Source organism: Aotus nancymaae, unplaced genomic scaffold (genome assembly GCF_030222135.1).
Source record: "Aotus nancymaae isolate 86718 unplaced genomic scaffold, 86718_ANA_hifiasm-v0.15.2.pri h1tg000072l, whole genome shotgun sequence".
NCBI lineage: Eukaryota > Metazoa > Chordata > Mammalia > Primates > Aotidae > Aotus > Aotus nancymaae.
Window position 1 is genome coordinate 4,009,433 of NW_026988487.1, and position 23,950 is coordinate 4,033,382.

The 23,950-nt window shown below is 44.1% G+C and overlaps 1 protein-coding gene across 3 annotated transcripts in view; it reads left to right on the forward strand.

Annotated features, from left to right (window-relative positions):
• The first annotated feature begins 7,945 nt into the window (after nucleotides 1-7,945).
• The window catches only part of LUC7L3 (LUC7 like 3 pre-mRNA splicing factor), a 36,406-nt gene continuing 20,401 nt past the window's right edge, over nucleotides 7,946-23,950 (forward strand). For 2 of the 3 annotated variants that reach the window (XM_012463555.2, XM_012463552.2), the window contains exon 1: nucleotides 7,946-8,175. In XM_012463555.2, coding sequence (XP_012318978.1) covers nucleotides 8,077-8,175 — 99 coding nt within the window. In that variant the 5' untranslated portion in view covers nucleotides 7,946-8,076. The remainder of the gene's footprint in view (nucleotides 8,176-23,950) is intronic. The other variant, XM_064367540.1, reaches the window with a different exon arrangement.

Below are 23,950 nucleotides of genomic sequence, written 5' to 3' on the forward strand. Positions count from 1 at the left end.
GTTAGGATTTTTTACTTTACCATGGTGCAAAAGTGATACACATTCAGTAGAAACCTTACTTCAAGTACCCAAATGACTATTCTGTTTCATTTTCAGTACAGTATTCAATACATTATATGAGATATTCAACACTTTATTATAAAATGGGCTTTGTGTTAGATGATTTTGCCCAATTGTAGGATGATGTAAGTGTTCTCAGCACATTTAAGGCTAGGCTAAGTTACAACGTTTGATAGGCATATTAGTCTATTTTCACACTGCTATAAAAATGACTGGGCACAGTGGCTCATGCCTGTAATCCCAGCACTTTGAGACACCAAGGCAGGTGGATTACTTGAGGCCAGGAATTCGGGACTAGCCTGACCAACATGGAGAAAACCTGTCTCTACTAAAAAATACAAAAATTATGCATTGGACCAAATTATTTTCTGTGTGCAAACAAAAAAAAAATACAAAAATTAGCTGGGTATGGCGGCGCAAGCCTATAATCCTATCCACTCTTGGGAGGTTGAGGCACAAGAATCACTTGCACCTGGGAGGCAGAGGTTGCAGTGAGCCTAGATTGTGCCACTGCACTCCAGCCTGGGCGACAGAGCAAGACTTTGTCTAAAAAAATAAAAAGAACTGCCGGGAGCGGTGGCTCATGCCTGTAATCCCAGCACTTTGAGAGGCCGAGGCGAGTGGATCACGAGGTCAAGAAATCGAGACCATCCTCGTCAACATGGTGAAACCCCATCTCTACTAAAAATACAAAAAATTAGCTGGGCATGGTGGCGCATGCCTGTAATCCCAGCTACTCAGGAGGCTGAGGCAGGAGAATTGCCTGAACCAGGAGGCGGAGGTTGCGGTGAGCTGAGATCACACCATTGCACTCCAGCCTGGGTAACAAGAGCGAAACTCCATCTCAAAAAAATAAATAAATAAATAAAAATAAAAAGAACTACCCAAGACTGGGTAATTTATAAAGAGGTTTAATTGGCTCACAGTTCCACATGGCTGGGGAAGCCTCAGAAAACCTACAATCTTGGCAAAGGCAAAGAAGAAGCAATCACCTTCTTCACAAGGTGGCTGGAGAGAGATCGAGAGAGTGAAGGGAAAGGGCCACACTTTTAAACCATCAGATGTCGTGAGAACTCACTCACTAACCCGAGAACAGCATGGGGAAAACCGCTCTCATATCCAATCACCTCACACCAGGTTCCTCCCTGGACACATTGGGATTACAATTTGAGATGAGGTTTGGGTGGAGCCACAGAGCCAAACTGTATCCATGGACTAGATATATTAAATGCATTTTCAACCTATGATGGATGTATTGGGATAACCCCTTTTTAAGTCGAGGAGCATCTGTAGTCAACATTTTAATGATGGACAGAAGAGAAGAAATTCTCAAACGAGACTGAAGAGGAGCAGCTATTCATAGAACAGCAGGAGGAAAAGCAAAGGAGTGGGAGAGTTTGGAGACAAGGGAGTGATCCACAGGGTCAAGTGCTGCAGAAAGGGCAAGAAAGAAAGGGCTGAAACACATAAAATGGGTTTAACCATAACGAGCTTGCTGGTGCCATTGGAGAAGAAAGTTTCAGTGAAGTGGTAGGGGTAGACCCCAGACTTTTGTAGTACATTTGGGCCGCTATAACAAAATACTACAACCTGGTTGGCTTATAAGCAACTGAAATTTATTTCTCACAGTTCTGGAAGCTGAAATTCCAAGATCAGGGTGCCAGCATGGTCAGGTTCTGTTGAGGGCCCTCTTCTGGGTTGCAGACTGCCAGCTTTTCACTTCTTCCTCACATGGCATGGCAGAAGGGGCAAAGGAGCTCTCTTGGGCCTCATTTATGAATGGCACTAATCCCATTCCTGAGGTCTCTGCCTTCATGATCTAATCACATCCCAAAGGTCCTGCCTCTGAATATCATCAGCTTGGGGGTTAGAATTTCAACATAGGAATTTTTTTTTTTGAGACAGGATCTTGTTCTGTCACCCAGGGTGGTGTGCAGTGGCGAGATAATGGCTCAGTGCAACCTCTGCCTCTTGGGCTCAAGCAATCCACCCACCTCAGCCCCCCAAAGTGTTGGGATTACAGGTGTGAGCCCGCACCCTGCCCAACATATGAACTTTGAGAGGACGCAAACATTCGGACGTAAGTGCATTATTATAATGAGGTTAGGAGTGACCATGAGCTACCTCCTACATGTTATATGCTGTGCTAGAATCTGAGAATACAAAGATGAATAAGAAATGGCAGCTGATCTAAAAACCCTTTCATTCTAAGGGAAGAGATTGATATTTGCAATATTGTGTGACAAACCCAAAAATGTGCAAGGACGCTTCAGGTGAAACTATGGTACAAAGAAGAAGGTGATCAGTGTGTAGCAGGTGGAGGGCCAGGATCCAGGTTGGCATTGCAGAGCTGCTGAAACCGGGGCTGTGAGCTGAAAGATGAGTAGGGCTCATGTCTCTAACCCCTGCTGCTCAGGAGGCTGAGGCAGGAGTGAGCCCTCGTCTCTAAAAAAAGATGAGTAGGCCAGGCGCGGTGGCTCATGCCTGTAATCCTAGCACCTTGGGAGGCCAAGGCGGGCAGATTGCCTGAGGTCAGGAGTTCAAGACCAGCCTGGCTGACATGGTGAAACCCCATCTCTACTAAAAATACAAAAATTAGCCAGTCATGATGGCGGGTGCCTGTAATCCCAGCTACTCGAGAGGCTGAGACAGGAGAACTGCTTGAACCCAGGAGGTGGAGGTTGCAGTGAGCCAAGATCTCACCACTGCACTCCAGACTGGATGGCTGAGCGAGACTCTGTCTCCAAAAAAAAAAAAAAAAGATGAGTAGATGTTGCTTGCTACTGGAGTGGGGGAAGAGCATGCCATGCCTGGAGTGACATAGATGGTGAAATGCAGGAAGCAAGGGTCTTCCGAGTACTGGAAGCAGTAGCAGATGAAGGTGGAGAAAGCAGGTCAGAGCATGGACCACCTTGTGGTGACTGAATCTTAGAGTGGAGATAATGGGGAGCCATACGCTCTAACGTTGGAGACTTTTTTTTTTCCTGGGGACAGTTTCTCACTTTATCACCCAGGCTGGAATGCAGTAGTGCCATCTTGGCTCATTGCAGCCTCTGCCTCCCAGGGCTCCAGCAATCCTCCTGCCTTAGCCTCCTGAATAGCTGGGACTACAGGTATGTGCCACCACGCCCGGCTAATTTTTGTATTTTTAATAGAGATAGGGTTTCACCACATTGCTCACACTGGTCTCAAACTTCTGAGCTGAAGCAATCTACCAGCCTCAGCCTCCCAAAGTTCTGGAATTACAGGTGTGAGCCACTGCACCTGGCTGGTTGGAGGCTTTTGAGCAGGGATGAGACACAACTAGATTTACATTTAGAAAGGTGACTGAGGCAGCAAGACAGATGAAGGATGGGGCCAAGGGACCCACACTGGAGGCTGGGAGGCTGGAAGCAATCAGAAGACCCATAGTAACTGTAGCTTCCTCTGTATATTAACTTGCTGGGGCTATCATAACACTAATACCATAGGCTAGATGCTTAAACAAAAGAGATTTTTATTTTCTGGAGGCTATGAGTTCATGATCTGGGTGATGGCAGGTTTGGTTTCTCCGGAGGCCTCTGCCTTTGGCTTGTAGATGGCCACCTTCTTACCATGTCCTCACGCGGCCTTTCCTCTGTGCAAGGGCATCCCTGGTGTGTTTTTGTGTGTCCAAATTTCCTCATATAAGGACAACAGTCTGATAGGATTATGGGCCAACCTAACAGCCTTGTTTTAACTCAATCACCATCTTCAAAGGCACAATCTCCCAATACAGGCATATTCTGAGGTTCCGGGAATTAGGCCTCAACACATGAGTTTGGAGGTGTCAGGAACACAGTTCAGCCCATAACATTTTTTTTTTTTGAGATGGAGTCTCGCTCTGTTGTCCAAGCTGGAGCATAGTGGCACAATCTCGGCTCACTGGTTCAAGCGATTCTCCTGCATCAGCCTCCCAAGTAGCTGGGACTACAGGTGCATACCACTACGCCCGGGTAATATTTTTGTATTTATAGTAGAGACGGGGTTTCACCAAGTTAGTCAGGATGGTCTCAATCTCCTGACTTCATGATCTGCCCGCCTCAGCCTCCTAAAGTGCTGGGATTACAGGTGTGAGCCACCATGCCTGGCCTTTTTTTTTTTTGAGACAGAGTCTTGCTCTATCACCCAGGCTGGTGTGCAATGGCACAATCTCGGCTCACTGCAACCTCTGCCTCCTGGGTTCAAATGATTCTTCTGCCTCAGCCTCCCAAGTAACTGGGACTACAAGCATCTGCCAACCACGCCCAGCCAATTTTTGTATTTTTAGTAGAGACAAGGTTTCATCATATTGGTCAGGCTGGTCTCGAACTCCTGACCTTGTGATCTGCCCTCCTCAGCCTCCCAAAGTGCTGGGATTACAGGCGTGAGCCACTGAGCCGGGCCAACGTTTTCTATTAGTAACAGGTATGGAATGGGGTCTGGAAACTGGTAAGATTAAGTCATTTTCCATTCCATCATTAGAAAATAGCCAACTCCTATAATCCGACAAAATTTTCTGTAAACTGGGCTTTTCAATCTGTTAATAAAGACTGATTTTTTACCTCTGGATCCTGAGACACAGCAGAGAGTCTGATACAGATCACACTGGGGCTCGATGGATTAATGGAGGATGAATGGAGGAATTCACTATCTGCAATGGTAATGCACACTGAACTGTGGCTTGTCCTCAGGCTCTAGGAAAAAGAGAGTCGTAGAGTAAGACTTGCCTGGTGTATGACAGGGCCAGGAGCTCTCACCTCTGTGATTCAAAGGCATTTAATATTTTCTTTTTGAGATAGGATGTCACTCCATTGCCCAGGCTGGAGTGCAGTGGTACAACCATGCCTCACTGTGGCCTGGACTTCCTGGCTCAAGTGATCCTCACATCTCAGCCTCCCGAGCAGTTGGGGGTCCAGGCATGTGCCACCACACCCGACTGATTTTTTGTATTTTTTGCCAGGCGTGGTGGCTCACGCCTGTAATCCCAGCACTTTAGGAGGCCGAGGTGGGCAGATCATGAAGTCAAAAGATTGAGACCATCCTGGCTAACACGATAACTCCCTTGCCAATGCACAAGTTTTTACTCTGTTGCCCAGGCTGGTCTCAAAGTCCTGGGCTCAAGTGATCCGCCTGCCTTGGCCTCCCAAAGAGCTGGGATTATAGGTGTGAGCCACCACGGCTGGCCCAGGTATTTGTATTTCAAGACCAATATGTAGTTGTGACATTTTTGTCTTCTATAGATCAGGAGCTCCTGGAGAACTGGGTTTTATACATCTGTCTTTGTATTCCCAGCCAGTAACCCAGGTTCTGGCAAAGAGCACATGTACCATTTTTGTTTGTGGAATGAATGAGATAATTAGATTAAGAACCCCTGGTGGGCAGGAGCTGTAACTTTGCAATCAGGTTGTGTGTTTGTTTGTGGTTCATGATGTGTGCAGTCCAGTTTGTGGTTCATGTTTTATTGTTTGTTTGTTTGTTTTGGTTGTAGTAACAGTGGAGAGCCCTCAACAAATGCTTCATTGGGAAAACTGTAACCAACAGCTGAGAACTGCCTCATCTCACTGCTAAATCCATAAACTGATTTTCTTCTTTCTTGTTTCATCGGAGAAGATCCTTTCTTCTACCAAAGACCAAGGATTTCATGTATGCCCTGGAGCCTACCCCTCACCTTTTTAAGATTTTAAATCATTAACTATCTCCCTCTTTTATTTTCCACTTCTCTACTGGAATATCCATCCCCAACATTAAACATACTCTAGTTTCCTACGTTTGTTTGTTTGTTTTTTGGTCTTTTTTTTTTTTCCTTTTTGTGGAGAACGGGGTCTTGCTATGTTGCCCAGGCAGGTCTCAAGCTCCTGGGCTCAAGCTATCTTCCTGCCTCTGCCTCCCCAAAGTACTGGGATTATGGTGTGAGCCACCATATCCAGCTTCTCATGTCCTATCTTTAAAAAGACTCTATATCCCATGCCTCCTTTCACCCTACTTTGCTGCTTTCCTTCTTAAAAAGAGCTGTCCACGACTGGGCACAGTGGCTCACGCCTGTAATCCCAGCACATTGGGAGGTTGACTTGAACTCAGGAGTTTAAGACCAGCCTGGGCAACATGTTAAAACCCCATCTCTACCAAAAATACAAAAACTTAGCCAGGTGTGGTGGTGTGCGCCTGTAGTCCCAGCTACTGGGGAGGTTGAGGTGAGAGGATCACCTGAGCCCAGGAGGTGGAGGCTGCAGTGAGCCAAGATGGTGCCACTGCATTCCAACCTGGGAGACAGCAAGACCCAGTCCAAAAAAAAACTGTTCGGCTTGTTGTTATCAATGTGTAGTGCCTTACATTGTATCAACTCATTTAATCTTCACAATAGCAACGTGGCTGGGGGCCCAGGAGGACTATTGTAAACCCCATTTTACAGAAAAGGAAACAAAGGCACAGAGTGGCAGAGCTGGGATTATGAACCCAGGCAATCTGGTTTTAGAGATCATACCCTTAACTGTGTTAGAGCATTATCCCAATGTATGTTGATATATCTGTGACTTTATTTCTTCAGCCATTATCTCCCTCACCAATGCACAGGTCTGCGGGAGCATGGGCTGTCTGAAAGGTTCTGAATTTAGCTTCAAGCACAGTGCCTGGCAAATATTATTTGTTGACTAAATGGATCTATCCATCTATATCTATGTCTCTCTTTCTATATATCTCCCTATCTATCTAATTTTTTGGAGACGGAGTGTCACTCTGACACCGAGGCTGGAGTGCAGTGGCATGATCTCGGCTCATTGCAACCTTTGCCTCCTGGGTTCAAGCGATTCTCCTGCCTCAGCCTCCCGAGTAGCTGGGATTACAGGCATGCACCATCACACCCGGCTAATTTGTGTATTTTTAGTAGAGACGGGGTTTCACCACGTTGGCCAGGTTGGTCTCGAAGAAGAGTTCGAGAGGAGTTCAGGAGACTTCAAGTGATCTGCCTGCGTTGGTTTCCCAAAGTGCTGGGATTGCAGGCGTGAGCCACCAAGCCCGGCTTGGATCAGTATTTTTAAAAAAATTCCCCACTGGGCCCGGCCGGGCGCGGTGGCTCACGCCTATAATCCCAGCACTTTGGGAGGCCGAGACGGGTGGATCACGAGGTCAAGAGATCGAGACCATCCTGGTCAACATGGTGAAACCCCGTCTCTACTAAAAATACAAAAATTAGCCAGGCATGGTAGCACTCGCCTGTAGTCCCAGCTATTCGGGAGGCTGAGGCAGGAGAATTGCTTGAACCCAGGAGGCGGAGGTTGCGGTGAGCTGAGATCGTGCCACTACACTCCAGCCTGGGTAACAAGAGCGAAACTCCATCTCAAAAAAAAAAAAAAAAAGAAAGAAAGAAAAAAAAAGTTCCCCACTGGGAGGGATTCAATGTAGGACTGAATCTCCATATTTTAGAAACCGCCTTGTTCCTTCTTGCCTCGATTTCCCATCCTGTTAATCAAAAGACTCAGGGTGGGAGGATAAAGTCAGGTACAAGAGGCAGCGAGCGCAGGGACTAGGAAAATGGAGTTGGAAGCCGGAATCTTCAGTTTCCCCGGCTGCATGAGGCACCATGTGCACCACGGGGACTAAAGAAGACACTGTAGTCTCCATTTTGAAGCGGTGTCCAGCCTTGAAGACATAGGCTCCAATTTCTCACCGTAAAGTAGCCCGGGAAATCCGGGCGCGTAGGAGGGGCGCCACTGGCCGTAACCCGGCCGCAACCCGGACACGCGGCCTCTAGGTAGGGGCGGAGTCCGGACTTGGCCTCCGCGGGCCCCGCCCCCGGATGGCGGAAGCCGGGCCCGCCCTCGCCGCCCGGGCCTGGGCGTGTCCCGCAGCCGCACGGCATGCTGGGAAGGCGTCCGCGCGGCGGCCATTTTGTCTTGTCGGCTCCTGTGTAGAGGAGGCTTTTCGGCCTGAGAGCGGGCGGAGGAGATTGGCGACGGTGTCGCCAGTGTTTTCGCTGGCGGGTGCCTGGGCTGGTGGGAGCAGCCGCCCGAAGGAAGCACCATGATTTCAGCCGCGCAGTTGTTGGATGAGTTAATGGGCCGGGACCGAAACCTCGCCCCGGACGAGAAGCGCAGCAATGTGCGGTGGGACCACGAGAGCGTAAGTCCCGCGGGCCTTGGGCCTGAGCCCGGGCTCTGTGGGGGAGGGGAACGGGCGCGGGCTCTGGTCCTCCGGGCCGCGGCGGGATGTGGGGCCAGGGCCGCGCCGGGGTCGAGCGTCTGACCCGGTGCCCAGGGAGCCAGGAGGGAGGATGGCCCAGGAGGGAGGATGGTGTCCGGACCCGGGTATGGGGGGGTGATTCGGTTTTGTTGTTCTATCAAAGGGGTCCGGGAGAGCCCTTGGCAGAATTGAAAAGCACCTTGGTGAGGCGGCGAAACGCGGGAAAGGAAGGATAGCAGCATCTTAATCAAATCTAGCGGCTCCGAGGTTTCACTTCATTGTGAAATAGGGAGAAGGGCACATTCTTCTGTAGATTGGGTTAAGCATCGTATTTAGACTGAAATTTCTGATCAGGTTTCATGGTAAAAATCGTGGGGGTATTTTATTTCAGTAATTTCAGCGTGACGCTTATACGGGGAGATAGAAATGTTAAAGTAGTAGTTACTTGTTAGGGTTCACCGTGATGGTTTACAAATACTGTTCGTTAACGGTATTCTAATAAGTACCCTATATAGGCAGTTGTCAAGGTTTTTTCTTACACGTAGAACTCATCTGATGCTCTTAGCCCTGTGAGTAAAGGTAAATATTATAACCCCGTTTCACAGGTGAGACGTAGAGGTTCACTCAAAGTCTTGGCAACTGAGGAAACTAATCTTTGTAGTTCTGTTGCTTTCCAGAATCCTATGAAACTGGTTCTCCGCAAATACTGTAGCGTATTTCAAGTGTTTTAATCTAGTTTTGAACATGCAGTGTAATGTTTATTTTACGTCTTACTTGGAGAATAGATACGAAATTTAATTTGACTTTGCGGTTGTAATCCAACATGCTAATTTTAAAACAATTGCAAATCATAATATGAAGGAATAGTTCCGGCAATGCATGCTTCTTTAGAAATGTATTTTCTTACTCTTTTTAAATGTAGGCTTTGGTTAAGGTAAAATTTCTTTTTTGCAGTGCAGGAAAGCAAGTTGGTCCTAGATGACTCCTTTTAGTAGTACCTTAAGAAAGAGTAAGTTTGGGTCAAGTTGTGTTGGGGGTGCTACCTGACTCCACAGTAGTATGAAACATTCTTAAGACTAGAAGTCACTGTTTTTAAGAGGTGGGTTTTTTGTTTTTAACAGTTAGGCTCCCCCACCCCCACCCCACCATTTGTCACAATAGGAGACTAAGGAACTGTTCATCTTGACCATCTTTCTTTTGTAGACATCTTTGTTACAGCGAAGTAACTTTTTGTTTTGACTACCTAACTCTAACCTTTCAGTCTAAGCTTTGCAAAGGTAAAAAACAAACCAAAACATTGTGGCGATTCAGTTGATGGGCAAGTAGGATATTTGTGTATTCTGAGTTCAAGAGAAATATGCTTTCCATCGCACTGCTCATCAGTTGGAGCAGCCTTGTGTCTCTGCGCCCTTGGTTTTGAACACGTTTTAGAAAAACTGTTTTCTTTCCCGGGGTAATTTGTTGCTACATTGCATTGTTTGTCATGGGCTTATGACTCTGCAATGATGAGTCTCTCAGAATAGCAATTTAGGTTTTATGTCATCTCAGCCATAATCTGCTTTGCTTTCAGTTTTAGTACTTTTCACTGATTTTAACTTTCAGTGTGTGTTACTAAAGTATTTAATACCTTAATGACAGATTGCACCTTATTTTGGATTGAAGGATTTCAAGTCAGTTACTGGCATTTCAAGTTCATATCTGCAGGGAGAATGTCGGTAGTGTTGACCAAAAACAAAGCACATGGTCTCATCTAAATCAGTGGAATTATTGTGTAATGAAGCTGGGGAAGCTCTTGATATCATTTCCGGGTTATTTGCATATTATTGTGCTGTTGGCTGTTAGTGCTAAAGTTGCAGGGATGGGCAAACTCAATATGCTGAAAAGGATTCACCATCACTATAGCCTGATATTTTAACGTATTTTTGCATTACTGTTCTATCTGGAAATTTTTCTTGGCCATGCTTGCATTAGATGGAAAAAGCCATTTCAACTGGATGGGATCCTTGTTTTTTCTTTGGAATAGAGATAAATAGGGAAGCAACCGTTTATTAAAACGACAGTTGCCATGGCATCTGTAGATACTTAACAGTCAAAATGGAAACTTTACCTTAGTATTAAAAGTAGCCCCTAGATAGCTGTATTTGACCTGTGGAATTTGTTTTAAATGGAGAATTCTGTATTTCAACCCCCTTCAATTCCCCTTCCCAGAGAGTCTGATTCTGTCCATCTTGGGAAAGGGTCCCAGTGTCTGCATTTTAAAAAATGGCTCCTCTAATGCATTCTAAAGTTTGTGACCTACTGTTTCCTGACCCATCCTGATTAGTGTTGGGCTTTTAATTGTTTTTAATTTGGTAGTAGATTCTAATACTCTACTTTTTCCTCCTTTTTGTGACAAGTGGTATGTGAGCAAGCAGCACTTGGGAAGCTCAGTTTTAAGTAAAGGATGCATCCGTGATGCAAATTATCAGCCGTTTATTTGTAATGATGTGTATGTAACCATCACCAAGGTGTTTTACTAGGGTTAGTGCTTTTACAGCCATTTCCAGCTTTGTAGATTGCTACCTCTGGGTCTGAGAAAGTTTTCAGCTCAAGTCAAATCGGCTTTCATGAATTCATTGGTACAGCCTCCCACCGTGTTTGTTTGTCCTTTGCAATTGTTTGAGATTATTGTTTTGGTTTTTTGAACTAAGCAGTTGCTTGGGTAATCCTTAACAACCACAGTAATGAGAAAGCATGTGATTGTAACTAACTGCATAGAGTGAGTACCTTTCAGTCAGGATTTGATTTCAGTGTTTGCCAGAGAAGGCACTAGTAGCCATATTATTAGAAGATTGTAGTAAAGTTTAATCTGGCACTTTTATTATTTTTTATGTAGCAAGACAGAAATTTTGTAGTTCAAATTAAGGGTTTTTTTTATTTTTTTGAGCGCAGTGGCGCAATCTCAGCTCACTGCAATCTCCGCCTCCTGGGTTCAAGCAATTCTCCTGCCTCAGCCTTCCTAGTAGCTGGTACTACAGGCATGTGTCACCACACCCAGCTAATTTTTGTATTTTTTAGTAGAGACGGGGTTTCACCATGTTAGCCAGGATGGTCTCGATCTCTTGACCTTGTGATCTGCCCGCCTCAGCCTCCCAAATTAAGGTTTTTATATTTTAGATCTCAACCTGGAAATCAAGTTACTTAACTGTTGACTCTGATTCTAATGCTATCTGAAATGAGATTCCGTTAAACAAACTCAAGCCTACCCTCCGTTTCATGAAGGTTTAATAATTTATGAAGGAAATTGAACTAAATTTTCTTTTCTAAAATCTTTGGAGTGTTAGCAGATATTGTCATTGCCATGGAAAAGTTGTTTAGAAAAGGAAAAACAGCTAAGGTTTCTGTCCACAGTTCTTGTAAACTTCTTTTTCTTTTTGCTTAAAAAAAAAAAAGTGTTCAGATTTTGGGAGTGAAAATTGAAAGGTGAAAAATAGTAATTACAATGCATGACATCTATTAATATGTATTTTACTAGTTTTCATTCAAAGTCACCAAAATGTTCATAGTTATTAGGTTACTATGGAGTAAGTTAGAAAAGTTAGCATTTTTTACCCGTCTCCACCTCCTCCTTTTTTTTTTTTTTTTTTTTTTTTCTGAGACAAGAGTCTCAAAAAAATTAGCCGGGCATAGAGGTGAATGCCCGTAATCCCAGCTACTCTGAAGACTGAGGTGGGAGGATCCGTTTAACCCAGGAGGCAGAAGTTGCAGTAAGCCAAGATGGTGCCACCACAGTCCAGCCTGGGCAACAGAGTGAGACTCTGTCTCTTAAAAAAAAGCAAACTGGCTGGGCGCAGTGGCTCACGCCTGTAATCCTAGCACTTTGGGAGGCCAAGGTGGGTGGATCACCTGAGGTCAGGAGTTCAAGACCAGCCCGGCCATCATGGTGAAACCCCGTCTTAAAAAAAAAAAAAAAAAGCCGGGCGCGGTGGCTCACGCCTGTAATCCCAGCACTTTGGGAGGCCGAGGCGGGTGGATCACGAGGTCAAGAGATCGAGACCATCCTGGTCTACGTGGTGAAACCCCGTCTCTACTAAAAATACAACAAATTAGCTGGGCATGGTGGCGCGTGCCTGTAATCCCAGCTACTCAGGAGGCTGAGGCAGGAGAATTGCCTGAACCCAGGAGGCGGAGGTTGCGGTGAGCCGAGATCGCGCCATTGCACTCCAGCCTGGGTAACAAGAGCAAAACTCCGTCTTAAAAAAAAAAAAAAAAAGCGATAACCGCAATATCATAATCACACTAAAAATAATAGTAAGGTATTTTCTAAATCTTTGGTTGCTTTAGGAAAATGTGTTTGTGTGTATATCATTATATATGTAATTAGACTTGATTTCCTTACAAAGGGAGAAGGCAGCTTAAGTTTGTAACCGACATTTTTGCTCATGCAGTGCTTCATTTTATGAAATATTTTCTCTTTATTTCTTACTAGTAAGTTGGGAAAATTCTTGTATTCATTTATCCAACAAAAATGTATTGCTCTTAGGTAGATAACAGGAGGATAGTACACATGTAGCGCTTGGTCCTAGAGAGGCATCAGGTACTGGTGACAGATAGGAAGGAATAAATGCCCTTGGTTTTGTTTTTTCCAATGGAGATTATTCCAGTTGAATGTAAATGCATTTCCATAACGGAATATGATGAACACCACCATTAGGAAAAGTAAAATTGACCCTTGAACAACATGGGTTTGAGCTGAGTGGGCCCACTTGTGGATTTTTTTCAGTAAATATGTTGGAAGAATTTTTGGAGATTTGTAACAATTTGAAAAAACTAGACAAACTATAGCCTAGAAATATTTATAAAAATTTATGTATTTATTTATTAGAATTCTGGGATTTTTTTATTGTTGTTGAGATGGAGTCTAGCTCTGTCATCAGACTGGGGTGCAGTGGCATGATCTCGGCTCACTGCAACCTCTGCCTCCCAGGTTCAAGCGATTCTCCTGCCTCAGCCTCCCAAGTAACTGGGATTACACTCATGTGCTGCCATGTCCAGCTGACTTTTGTAGTTTAAGTAGAGATGGGGTTTTCATGTTGGCCAGGGTGGTCTTGATCTCCTGAGCTCGTGATCCATGCACCTCAGCCTCCCAGCTGGGATTACAGGCCTGAGCCACCTTGCCCTGCCAGGAAAAAATATTTTTAAAATTTAAGGAAAGATGAGTACATCATGAATGCATAAAATGTATGTATATACTAGTTTATCATTTTCCTACCACAAAATATATACTAACCAATCATAAAATGTTAAACTTTATCAAAAGGTATGCACATAGACAGTACATGGTGCCACTAGCCATTGGGAGAAAGTCAAGATGGACTATTAAGTAATAACTGTGTAAAATTAACTATAGTACATACTGTAATATGGTAATAATTTTGTAGACACCTGTTGCTATTACTGTACCAAGTGTTGCCAAGATCCACTTGAAATGCCCTATGACCTGTGATGCTAATCATCTCTGCATGAGCAGTTGGTGTCTGCATATCACTGTAAAAAATGATCTCTTGGTTCTTGTGTATTTTCATCCATGTTTAGTGCAATACCATGAACTTTTGTTGTTACTGTTTTGTTTTTTGTTGTTGTTTTGTTTTTGAGACAGTCTTGCTCTGTCACCCAGGCTGGAGTGCAGTGGTGGCATCTTGGCTCACTGCAACCTCTGCCTCCCAGGTTCAAGCAGTTCTCATGCCTCAGCCTCCCAAGTAGCTGGGATTACAGTACCACCATGTCTGGCTTATGTTTGTATTTTTACTAGAGGTGGGATTTTGTCATGCTGGCCAGGCTGGGCTCAAATTCCTGGCCTTAAGGGATCCACCCATCTTGGCCTCCCTAAGTGCTGGGATTAGAGGTGTGAGCCACTGCCCCTGGCCTACTATACCATAAACTTTGAGTAACGCCCTGAGACCCATAGGAAGTGCAGCTAGTGACATTGGAAGTGCTCCTAAGAAGCAGAAAAGTCATGACAATACAAGAAGTTAAATTGCTTGAAATGTACGATAGACTGAGATTTGCACTTGGGGTTGCTGGTGTTTGAGATAGTGCATCTTTTGTAAAAAAGATGACGTAAACTTGGGGTATTGATAAATACAGGACTGTAAATATTTTCACATTTTTTTCCTCTCGTTTACTTATAGTTACTTTTTTCCCTAAGCGTTCTGTAATCCACATCTCTAGCTTACTTTATCATACAAATATGGTATATAGCCAGGCACGGTGGCTTATGCCTGTAATCACAGCACTTTGGGAGACTGAGGCAGGCGGATCACTTGAGGTCAGCAGTTCGAGACCAGCCTGGCCAACATGGTGAAACCCTGTCTCTACTAAAAATACAAAAATTAGCCAGATGTGGTGGCGGGTGCTTGTGATCCCAGCTAGTTTGGAGGCTGAGGCAAGAGGAGAATCACTTGAACCCAGAAGGCGGAGGTTGGAGTGAGCTATCACGCCACTACACTCCAGCCTGGGCAACAGAGCGAGACTCCATCTCAAAAACAAACAAAAAACAGCATATAGTACAAATAATATACAAAATATGTGTTAACCAACTGTTAATGTTATCAGTAAGGCTTCCCGTCAGTTGTAGGCTATTAATAATTAAGTTTTTGGAGAGTTAGGGTCAATACCTCTTTTAGTTGTTATAAATGAATACCTGAGGCTGGATAATTTATAAAGAAAGGAGATTTATTTAGCTCACTTCCACAGGCTGTACAAGAAGCATGGTGGCTGGTACCTGTCTGAAGAGGGCAGATGGGGAGCCAGCATGTGCAAAGATCACATGGCTAGGGGTGCCAGGCTCTGTTCAACCAGTTCTCCAGTCAGCTAAGAGTGAGAATTCACTCCCACAAGAATGGTCTGTTGGGGCCAAACAAACCATATTCAAACCATAGCAGTGCCCCTAGCCTGCCGAGCTCAAAGGTCAACCGTATAGTGTACACTGGAAAGGAGTGCATAACCCAGACTGGGATGGATACTCAGAAAAGGCCTCTCAGACAAAGTTGCCCTTAAATACAGTTACCTAAAGGATTGGTAGGAATTAGCCTGAGGGAGAGGAGAGAGAAGACACCAGCTTGAAGGAAGAGCTGGAGAAAATCAGTGAATTCGCCCCAGTTGTAAATAGTATTGTAGATAGTATTGTAGTGCCTTTTCTTGTTGTTGCGTGGGGGAGTGTAGATAGATAGGCAATAACTTGGTTTTGAATAGTTTTTATAACTCTTGTTAAAAGTTTAGATTTTTTACATTTGGAAATAACTGAAGGCTTCTAAGCAGAAGAGAGATGTTTACTAACTGACTGCTGTGAAAGATTGATTGAAATTTTTACTAGAAGTTTATGTAGGCAATAAATAGTGAATCATGCCTGGAAAGATACATGTAGTAAAATTTAAAGACATGGAAATGAATGTGTGGTCATGATATAGCTGAAACATTAAACTATATGTTATCAGGGATGTAATTTTTTTGTTATGAATTATTTTATTAAAAATTATCTGTGTGGGTTTATCTTTAACATGATGAATTGAACTCTTTTAGCTAAAAAGAAAACATTTACTTACAGCCTGTCATGAGCTGAATTAAACTATTACTATTAGGCAGAAGTGAGAAAAGACTACAATGTGAAGGGTGGTTTTTGTTTTGTTTTTTGAAACAGAGTCTTGCTCTGTCTGTTGCCCAGGCGGGAGTGCAGTGGCGGGATCTCAGTCACTGTAGCCTTTGCCTCCCAGGTTCAAGCGATTCTTGTGCCTCAGTCTCCCGAGTAGCTGGAATTACAGGTGTGTGCCACCATGCCTTGCTAATTTTTGTATATTTAGTAGAGATGGTGTTTCACCATGTTGGCCAGGCTGGTCTCGAGCTCCTGGCCTCAAGTAATCTGCCTGCCTCAGCCTCCCATAGTGCCAGAATTGCAGGTGTGAGCCATTGCACCCGGCCTGTGTTCCTTTTTTTTAACAGTAAAATTTCAAGTTGTTGCTGAATTTTAAATTCATATTTTTGTGTGTGTGTGTGTGTGTGTGTGTGTATGTGTATATGACAGTTGAGGTATTCCAGTAATATGTCCTATTTCAAAATACAATAAGTCTTCATTTAATGTTGTCAGTGGGTTCTTGGAAACTGTGACTTCAGTTGAAATGATATATAACAAAACATTTTACCATAGATAAGTTAATGTAAACAAGAGTTAGGTTCCTGTGGCACTTTTCTGGTTACAAAGCCATAACTAAATTTCTAAGTAAAGACCCAAAATATTTCTGATACCAAATATTGAGCTAAATTTGAGGTATGCTTACATTTAAGAATGATGACTAAAAAGATAATTACCCAGTTTTTGGTGAATCAGTGAGTGATGGCAGTTGTAGTGGTGGTGGGTTAAGTCAAGGTATAAATGTTTACAACTTGAACATTGTCAGAAGTACCTGCTACCTCCATGCAGTTCCAACACAATAATAAATATGGCAGACTCACCAGCCGCTTTTGGACTATGTCATTTATCGTGCGTTTGTATGATTCTCATATGCTTTACAAACTTTTATTTTACAATAATTTGTATTCATTCTTTCCAACCTCCTTATTCCAGTTCAGGGTGGCGGTGGCCAGAGCTGATCCTGGCTACCCAGGATGCAAGGCAGGAACTAACTCTGGACAAGATGCCCTCTCATCGCAGGGCATACTCACTCACACTCACTTAGAGTGGGACTTAGGCATGCTGGTTAACCTACTGTGTGCAGCTTTGTGATGTGGAAGGAAAGCAGAGTACTGGGAGAAAACCCATGCAGATATGGGGAGAACTTGCAGACTCCTACACAGATAGTGGCCCCAACTGGGAATCTTTTTTTTCCCTCATCACATTATTCAAGAACTTACTGTATATAGTAGTTATGATTGGCTATTTAAAATTTTCAAATTTAAGTCTTGGACAGATTTACTGTTTCCAACGTGAGTTGCCAGTATTTAGATAATCAGAAGTAGATATTGAGTAAATTATCCTTTTTTTTTTTTGAGGCAGGGTCCGGCTCTGTCACCCAGGAGTGGCACAATTTCAGCTCAGTGCAGCCTCAACCTCCTGGGCTTGAGCAATCTTCCCACTCCAGCCTCCTGAGTAGCTGGGACTATGGGTGTGCACCACCCGCGGCTAAATTTTTGTAGTGGTAGAGATGGGGTCTTGCCACCATGTTGCCCGGGCTGGTCTCCAACTCTTGAGCTTAAGCTATCTGCCTGCCTTAGCCTCCCAAAGTGCTGAGATTACAATTGTGAGCCACCACTTCCGGTCTGTTATTTTTATGATGACCAGTTTAACAAAAATAGTGCACACAGGCCAGGAGTTTGAGATCAACCATGGTAAAACTCCATCTCTACTAAAAATACAGAAATTACCCGGGCATGGTGGCAGTCGCTCATAATCCCAGCTTGGGAGGCTGAGGCATGAGAATTGCTTGAGCCTGGGAGATAGAGGTTGCAGAGCCAAGATCAAACCACCACACTCCAGCCTGGGCAACAGTAAGACTCTGTCTCAAAAAAAAAAAAAAAAAAGACATAAAAATAGTGCAGACAGCATTGAAAATATTTGATTAGCTCAGAGGAGAATTTTATTGCTTAGTGTTGGATCTAAGTAGATATAGAAAGACAAAAATCATTAAGATGTCCTTAACAGGCCTGGTACAGTGGTTCATGCCTGTAATCCTAGCACTTTGGGAGGCCGAGGTGGGCAGATCACTTGAAGTCAGCTCCTCGGGAGACTGAGGCAGGAAAATCACTTGAACCTGGGAGGCAGAGGTTGCAGTGGGCCAAGAATGTGCCACTGCACTCCAGCCTGGGCAACAAAGTGAGGCTCTGTCCCAATTAATCAAGCAGTAAATCTTTTGATGAGATTGAACATTTCTTGTCACTAGTGTTGCCTTAAATTTATGAAGAGGGTAACGTCACTATTATGTTAACAGAATTCTGGTGTGTCGTTCCACCCCCACCACCCTACCATGCCTATGCCTCCCACCTTTGATTATTAGGTTACTAGGTCCATGGTGGACATTTAGTAAAAACATGCTAAATAGATGACTGAATGAATGAATTAGTAGGTATTTAGAGAATTTGCTTTGGTGTTAATCTGTAATAAGCATTTACGTCTTTTAGGGATTACTATTCAATGAAGAAGGCTAGTATTCCAAAACTTGAGCAATTGTCATGATTATATCCAAAAGTAAGGTAAGAGTTCTCTGGGTTTATTTATTCTTTTTTTTCCCCGAGACGGTGTCTCTCTGTCACCCAGGCTGGAGTGCAATGGTGCCATCTCGGCTGACTACAACCTCCGCCTCCTGGGTTCAAGTGATTTTCCCACCTCAACCTCCCAGCCTCCCAAGTAGCTGGGAGGATTACAACCACCCATCATGTGTGGCTTATTTTTGTAGAGGTGGGGTTTCACCATTTTAACCAGGCTGGCCTTGAACTCCTGACTTCAGGTGATCACCAGCCTCAGCCTCCCAAAGTGTTGGGATTACAGGCGTGAGCCACCATGCCCAGCCTCTCTGGGTTTATTCTTATTATCATCACTGATGACTTTATTTGAAGCACCCATATATGTTCTTCCCATATTTTTGTATCCCTTGTTAATATTTTTAGTTAAAATCCTCAATCCCTGGGGAGAGTTAAAAGAAGCAGTCCAGGTGTAGCTAATTTATTGGGTAGAGTAACAAATAATTTTGATGTACCAAATGGTAAAGGAGGAGAGTTGGAGTGGAAAGAACACTTAGAACTGGATTGGGGAAATGGATTCTAGTCTGGATCCTGTAAGTACAGCTGGATGCCGTCAGGGCAGGTCACGTGGTCTCTAATGGGGTGATTGGATTAGATTAGGTAGCTCTTGGTTAGCCCACGGACAGACATGTCTTGTTTGGTCTACATAGTGCCTAAAAACATTTAAAATAATAATCAGTAGTATTTTTAAAATCAGGCTGTTCTCAGTGGGCACGTCTACGGAAACCTACCCTAGAGTGCAAAGAAGCTGAGAGGCCAGAGAAAGAGGCTGACAAATCCAGTTTCTTAGAAAGAAACATATAATAGGGACCTACAAACAGAAGCCAGGTCTCTGTCTTGGGCAACTGCTGGCGGCAAGACAAGATGCTCTCTCCAGGGCTTATATACCTTAGGGAAAGGGTATCTGCTTCAGAAGACATGTGTAGGATAATTATTTATGGGCAGGATTTATGTTAAGTACAAAATCATCAAAATTGTTTTGACCTAAGGGCAGGATTTACAGTAAGTGCATGTTCTTAACACAAAGAACGGTAGATAAAATAGAAATCTTAAGGGCATTCCTGGAATTGGGATTAATCAGAAGTCACCTTATTCTTCCAGTTTAGCAAATGTATACAGTTTAATCTTTGCAATCCCACTATAAGATATTTATTACCTCTTTATTTTTATTTTTTATTGAAGTCTCACTCTTGTCCCCCAGGCTGGAGTGCAATGGTGTGATCTTGGCTCACTGCAACCTCTGCCTCCTGGGTCCAAACGATTCTTCTGCCTCAGCCTCTCAGGTAGCTGGGATTACAGGCGCCTGCCACCACGTCCAGCTAATTTTTGCATTTTTAATAGAGACGAGGTTTCACAATGTTGACCAGGCTGGTCTTGAACTTCTGACCTCAGATTATCCACCCGCCTGGGCCTCCCAAAGTGCTGGGATTACAGACGTGAGCCACTGCGCCCAGCCTTATTCATTTAATTTGAAAGAGTCGTACTCTTTCACCCAAACTGGAGTACAGTGGCATGATCACCACTCACTGTAGCCTCAACCTCCTGGACTCAAGCGACCCTTCCACCCTAGCCTCCCAGGTACCTGGGACTACAGATGTGTGACACCATACCAGGCTATTTTTTTTTTTTTTTTTCATTTTTTTGAAGAGACAGGGTCTCACTATGTTGCCCGGCTGGGCTCAAGTGATCCCCCTTCTTTGGCCTCCCAAAGTGCTGGGATTATAGTCATGAGCCACTGAGCCCAGCCTATGTCCTTTTTTAATACTGTGAAGAAACCAAGGCAGAATTATGACCCCTGGTTCTTTTTTAGACAGTTTGTGTTCTGTTACCCTAGCTGGAGTGCTGTGGTGTGATCACAGCACACTGCCACCTCTGCCTCTGAGGCACAATCAGTCCTCCCATCTCAGCCTTCAAAGTGCTGGGATTATAGACATGAGCCACTGCGCTCCACCAGGTACCCCTGGTTATTTAGCAGATAAGAGGCGGCGGCCAAGATTCAAACTGCCATGTTGCAGTGTACCTATTTCACGTGCTTGAGAGTCAGGAGGGACTGTAGAGATGTGTTTATTCTTTTTTTGAGACAGTTTTGCTCTTGTTGCCTAGGCTGGAGTACAGTGGCGCAATCTCAGCTCATTGCAACCTCCACCACCTGTGTTCAAGCGATTCTCCTGCCTCAGCCTCCCAAGTAGCTAGGATTACACACTTGGCTAATTTTGTATTTTTAGTAGAGACAGGGTTTCTCCATGTTGGTCAAGCTGGTCTGAATCTCCTGACTTCAGGTGATTGCCTTCCTTGGCGTCCCAAAGTGCTGGGATCACACCACGTCCTGCCTGTTTTTTTTTAAATGGTGAACCTTTCTGAGGATCATAGACATTGTGGCTTGCCTCGCTTAAACTTACAGGACAGTGGTCTTAAATTGGTCATGAGGCCGATAGAAGTACTGTTGAAAAAAAATAAAATCAGTCTTTGGATAGAATCATCTCCAAAACCCTAGAATATATTACTGTAAAAATGGGAAATAGAAATGAAATGTTTAATAGTAAAACTTCTATGTCTATGAGGACTGTACACAAAATTTAGTTTTTGTTTTATAACCATACAGTTTATGGCTTTAAATAATAGCAGATTCTGGCAATAACTTTTTTTTTTTTTTGAGACGATGTTTCACTCTTGTTACCCAGGCTGGAGTGCAATGGCGCGATCTCGGCTCACCACAACCTCTGTCTCCTGGGTTCAAGTCCTGCCTCAGCCTCCCAAGTAGCTGGGACTACAGGCGTGCACCACCAGGCCCAGCTAATTTTTGTATTTGTAGTAGAGACAGGGTTTCACCATGTTGACCAGGATGGTCTCGATCTCTTGACCTCGTGATCCACCCGTCTCAGCCTCCCAAAGTGCTGGGATTACAGGCATGAGCCACCGCGCCCGGCCCAATAACTTTTACTAAACATAGTTGTGTGAAATTTTGGGATCTAAAAAGCAGGGTTCATACAATTGAAAGATAAGGTCACAGTAAAAGTGGCGTGATTGTTGCCCCATCCTCCCTCCCCTAAATAAAATAAATTCTCAAATAATGTTTTTAAAAATTGAGTATTGGCCTTTTTAATTTTATTGTGATGCACTTAAAGTGAACACAGAGTTTAACAAAATGAATGTTTTAAGATTTAGAAAATCATATGGCATCACATGCAGTGGAACTTTAGAAAAAAAATTTTTTTTTTTATTTGAGTTGGAGCCTCACTCTGCCTCTCAGGTTCAAGCGATTCTCCTGCCTCAGCCTCCTGAGTAGCTGGGACTACAGGTGCATATGCCACCATGCCCAGCTAATTTTTGTATTTTTAGTAGAGATGGGTTTTCACCATGTTGGCCGGGATGGTAAACGATCACTTGACCTTGTGATCTGCCTGCCTCGGCCTCCCAAAGTGCTGGAATTACAGTCATGAGCCACTGCACCCAGCCTTTAAAACTTCTATTATGTTCTTAGAGATGAGTTGACACTTACGTTGCCGGAGCCTGGAGTACAGTGGCTGTTCACAGGTGTGGGCCTAGCACAGTACAGCCTCAAACTCGTGGGCTCAACTCATTTTTCTGCGTTAGCCTCCCACGTAGCAGCACTATAGGCATGCACCACTGTGCCCAACCTAAAAGAGTCATCTTAAAAATCAAGTATGACAACGTCTAAAGGAAAGAAACAGTAGAAAGATACTAAGACATAAAGCTGTATTAGAGTAATATTGGTACAAAACTAGATCTGTTGTTTAGACATATTTAGATACATTTTATGATTTTCATCCTGGATGCAGTTTATGGAATCACATTGCTTCAAATGAGTATAAAGCCTTTGAGGTAGGAAAAAAAGCCTATTTCAGATTTAGTATCCAGTCCTAACTGTCTAGAAAGAACTTTCAGATTTAAATTTAACACTGCCTTGTTTTCCTTCCCTTTCCTTCCCTTCCCCTCCCCCTCCCCCTTCCCACCCTCACCCCTTTCCCCCTTTTCTCCCTTTTCCTTTCCTGAGACAGGTTGTGATCAGTAGCAGGATCACAGCTCACTGCAGCCTCGACCTCCCAAGCTCAAGCAATCCTTCTGCCTCAGCCTCCTGGGTAGCTGGTACTGTGCCACCACGCCTGGCTAATTTTTGTATGTTTTGTAGACATGGGTTTCACCATGTTGCCCAGGCCAGCCTCAAACTCCTGAGCTGAAGTTATCCTGCTGCCTTGACTGGCCTCCGAATGTGTTAGGCTTACAAGTGTGAGCCACCATGCCTTGCCAACACTGCCTTTTCTTTCATGTGTTATAGTTGTGCATTAATAACCTTTCCAAAGCTGGGCACAGTGACTCACACCTGTAATCCCGGCACTTTGGGAGGCCAAGGAGGGCAAATCACCTGAGGTCAGGAGTTTGAGACCAGCCTGGCCAACGTGGTGAAATCCCGTCTCTACTAAAACCCCATCTCTACTGTATTTTTGTATTTAAAAATAGAAAAATTAGATGGGGCGTGGTGGCTCACACTTGTAATCCCAGCACTTTGGGAGGCTGAGGTGGGCGGATCACTAGAGGTCAGGAGTTCGAGACCAGCCTGGCCAACATGGTGAAACCCCATCTTTAAAAAAAAAAAACAAAAAAAATTTAAAATGGGCCGGGCGCCGTGGCTCACGCCTGCAATCCCAGCACTTTGGGAGGCCAAGGCGGGTGGATCACGAGGTCAAGAGATCAAGACCATCCTGGTCAACATGGTGAAACCCCGTCTCTACTAAAAATAGAAAAAAATTAGCTGGGCATGGTGGCGCGTGCCTATAATCCCAGCTACTCAGGAGGCTGAGGCAGGAGAATTGCTTGAACCCAGGAGGTGGAGGTTGCGGTGAGCCGAGATCGCGCCATTGCACTCCAGACTGGGTAACAAGAACGAAACTCCATCTCAAAAAAAAAAATAATAATAATAATAATGAAAATCCACCAAGTAACACTTAAGTTTTGTGTGAACGAAGGGAGATATTTTGGAATTTGGAATTTTGATTTACATGGTTTGGTTTGTAGTGTTAAAAAATTAAATAAGGAATAGAGTGGTTTTGGGATATATCTGAAGGAGTTACAGAAGTACCAGTGGGAGAGAATTAAATATTGGTTTTTATGTTAATAGTTTTCCCTATACAGTAGGAACTCACCAAGAGTCTAATTGTGTTGACATGTATGAAAATATCCAATGGCTAGCAGCAGTGGCTCATGCCTGTAATCCCAACACTGGGAGACAGAGGTGGGAGAATTGCTGGGAGCTGGGAGTTTGAGACCAACCTGGGCAATGTAGTGAGACCCCATCTCTCCAAAAGATTTTTAAAAATTTGCCAGACATGGTGGCTTGCGCCTGTAGTTGTAGTCACTTGGGAGGCTGGTGTGGTAAGGATCTTCTAAGCAAAAAGATGGAGCCAAATTGCTTTAAATGAGTGTTGTC